At 25.1% G+C, this 3089-nt stretch overlaps 1 protein-coding gene across 3 annotated transcripts in view; it reads left to right on the top strand.

Moving 5' to 3' along the window:
* LOC100572819 (thiamine transporter 1) overlaps positions 1 to 2465 on the top strand; it is a 14974-nt gene extending 12509 nt beyond the window's left edge. For 2 of the 3 annotated variants that reach the window (XM_008180164.3, XM_029487587.1), the window contains 2 exons: positions 736 to 877; positions 1005 to 2464. In XM_008180164.3, the coding sequence (XP_008178386.1) occupies positions 736 to 877; positions 1005 to 1097 (235 nt within the window). In that variant the 3' untranslated portion in view covers positions 1098 to 2464. Of the gene's footprint in view, positions 1 to 735; positions 878 to 1004 lie in introns of all 3 variants that reach the window. The other variant, XM_016800950.2, reaches the window with a different exon arrangement.
* Positions 2466 to 3089: the final 624 nt, after the last annotated feature.

The following is a 3089-nucleotide window of genomic DNA, read 5'->3' as shown; positions in this document are numbered from 1 at the left end:
CATTTTTAGTATTTGAATATACTTAATAATAATAGTCAAAATAAAGTATTTAAAGGTGAATGGGGGGGTGTGGGAGGGGAGCCCCCGACGGCCCATATAACGGTTTACCTTTTGTAGCACCCCCTAGATTTGAACTCTAGTTGCGCCACTGATCGTACACCCATACAGGGCATTATATTATATTCTTATATAATATTATTACCTATGTAAATATTTATTTTTTGGGGAATAAAAAAATGTATTTTATTCGAATGTGTGCCTTGCAGCATCGTTCTCTATGTTCGAAATGATACACTGTTGATGTATTTAAAAAATATAATTTTTTTGATTTGCCTAGTACTTAGTAATAAGTTAACTTTTTCTATAATTTGATAATTAAAGCAAGCAATATCAATATAAATGGGCAGTATGGAATTTTTGCGTCTATTAATATAAATATCGCAATATTAGCGATAATTTATTTTTCTAATATAAATGCACTAGGTTCAGTAATTAGTATACCTAAGTACTTGATTTATTTCAAATTTATTCAATCTTTCTATAATATTGAATAGTTTCAGTGTATCAATTTTTTTTTACCAATTTCAAAATCTATTTCTAAAAAAAAATCTAAATTCTATTGAATTTTTAGTAAACATGCGCTAATAGGGTAATCGATATACTTTTTTAAACCTGGATATACTGAGTGTTCACAATATTAATGTAAATGTAATTTATTTGTTTCTGTACTTTTAGCACCGAAATTGCAAAACAGCTAAAGAGGCAGTGTTATTCTTTAGTAATAGAATTCAATTATTTTGGATCTTTAACAGTGGTCACTATTTTGACATTATTTATTATTCAATATAATTTCATGAATATTTCTATTCCCGGGAGGGTAAGTCAAAAACTTTATATTTTACATTATTATATGCATATTTTCTTAAAAAAATATTAGATCAATTTTAGGTGGTACATTTATCATTAATCACCTTTTAACCATAATATATTTTATTTTGTTTCAGTTTTTGTTCATTGGTGGCTTATATTTCATGTTAGGTATCATATTCATATTTATTTGTATACTTGAGATCAGAAAAAATAAAACATTATACTGACTATAATGATAATTATAGTCTGATTTTAATTTGAAGTTTCAAATTATTTAAAACAATATTATGGTTAAAACTGCTAGAACTAGAAGTTCTAATTAAAAAAAATAGACAAGTGCTTCCATGGTTTTCAATATAACATGGGTTTTACTAATATATACCTAATAATGAATTAGGTACTAAAATATGCCCAACGAATAAAATGCATGTCATGTAGTCATGTAGTCATGTAGTCTTCTTTGTTGACATATAGTAAAAATAATTTGTAGAACAACATTGACCATTGTATTTGTTATTTAGGTATAATATCAATCGTTGAAACTATTTAATTATAATATGTACCTACTATAAGTTTACTATACTTTAGTTACATACATATAACTTATATGAAAATATTGTGAATCTTAAATCTATAATCTTTTTAGCGATATGGTTATTTTTTCAATAGCATTCAAAATAGGTAGCTTAAAAGTTAAAATATTATTCGTTACCAAATTCGATTATCGACAAGACGTGGCAAACATTTAAAATAATTTTTGTCTTAAGGGTGAAGACTTGATATTGTGCTTATAAATATACATCACTTGTCTTCTGTAAGAAAGGATAAATAATTTTTAAGATATTAATTGTATTTAACTGCACTTTTATGATATTATTCGCTCAACCCGTCCGGACGATAACTGCAACGCCATTTACCGCCTTCATTTTGAACTTTTCAACACATCTAAGACTAGCTCACTTTAGCCGCTAGACAGTGCTGTCGTATAGGTTTTTGTTTTAATGTAATAATTTATTGTATTTTTATCTTTATCAAGATTGTCGCTATACTAACTAGATTACATTTTCTACCAGGAATCACCTTTAGATATTAGATTGGAGCATGTTTTCACTTCTTAGTTCCAAAATGTTATGAAAGTTTAAAAAAAATATATATATATGTATACCTACCTTCCCCTTAATATTAACAATATTAAATTGTTGTTCTTATGAAACTGATTTAGACATTGATCGTTCTGAATAATATTTTAATACTATACATAAATCATTATAGTGCTTTTTTTTACTTATATTAAATTGTAATGTAAACTTTGTGCATAGCTGTTGGTTGTAATTTTATCTGATAGTAATATTACCCCAGAAAGTTACATTTTAAAATAATAGTTGGAATCGACACACGTTAATCATACAATATTTTATTACGTATTTTATTATCAAAAATTAATTTGCTGTATCGAACAATACACTAACAAAACGATTTAACAAGCTCAATAAATTATAACATCTACATTATTTTATATTCAGAATTATCAAAAGTTCGTCAATAACCTTAAAATGTTGTTTAAAATAACAAATAAATTAGTTCAGTCGTTATAAAAAATATAGGTAAATATAAATTTAGTACACTATATTTATATACGATACAAAAAATTAATGTAATTAATAATTATAATTGCTCTTCAATAATACAGTGTCATATAATATGATTGATTAACTATGTAGCTTATTGACAGAAATATCTAATTTTAATTACTGAGATTTATTTATACTGTACAATTACCATAGTTGTTATTATGATTTGTAGCCTTGTAGGTAATATTATCTTAATTTAAAAATTTTGTTTAGTAATAAGTGCGTATGTTATCGACAATTAAATTTGTGTTCAAGAAAAAATATTTTTATCGAAATAAAAAATAAAAGTATTCGTAAAAAATATAATATCATACTTGTACATATTATAAGTAGTGACTTTTCCTTTAGTACATTTTTGTTTCATTGATTTTAATTGTTCAACATTCCATTAAGTCTTATCACTTGATCCTATTATAGCTCAACACGATGCACTTGGTTTGAATTTTTACTGATTTATTCACATACCTATATTAGTTGTTTAATATTTGTATTTAACATAACACGTGATAAGCTGATCGCATTGCGTTCCATATTATTTTTAATTTAATGGTATAACAATTTATGATCTCACAATTTATATTAGGTTTA

This window comes from Acyrthosiphon pisum, chromosome A1, assembly GCF_005508785.2.
Source record: "Acyrthosiphon pisum isolate AL4f chromosome A1, pea_aphid_22Mar2018_4r6ur, whole genome shotgun sequence".
Lineage (NCBI taxonomy): Eukaryota > Metazoa > Arthropoda > Insecta > Hemiptera > Aphididae > Acyrthosiphon > Acyrthosiphon pisum.
This window is presented reverse-complemented; position numbering and strand designations above follow the sequence as displayed.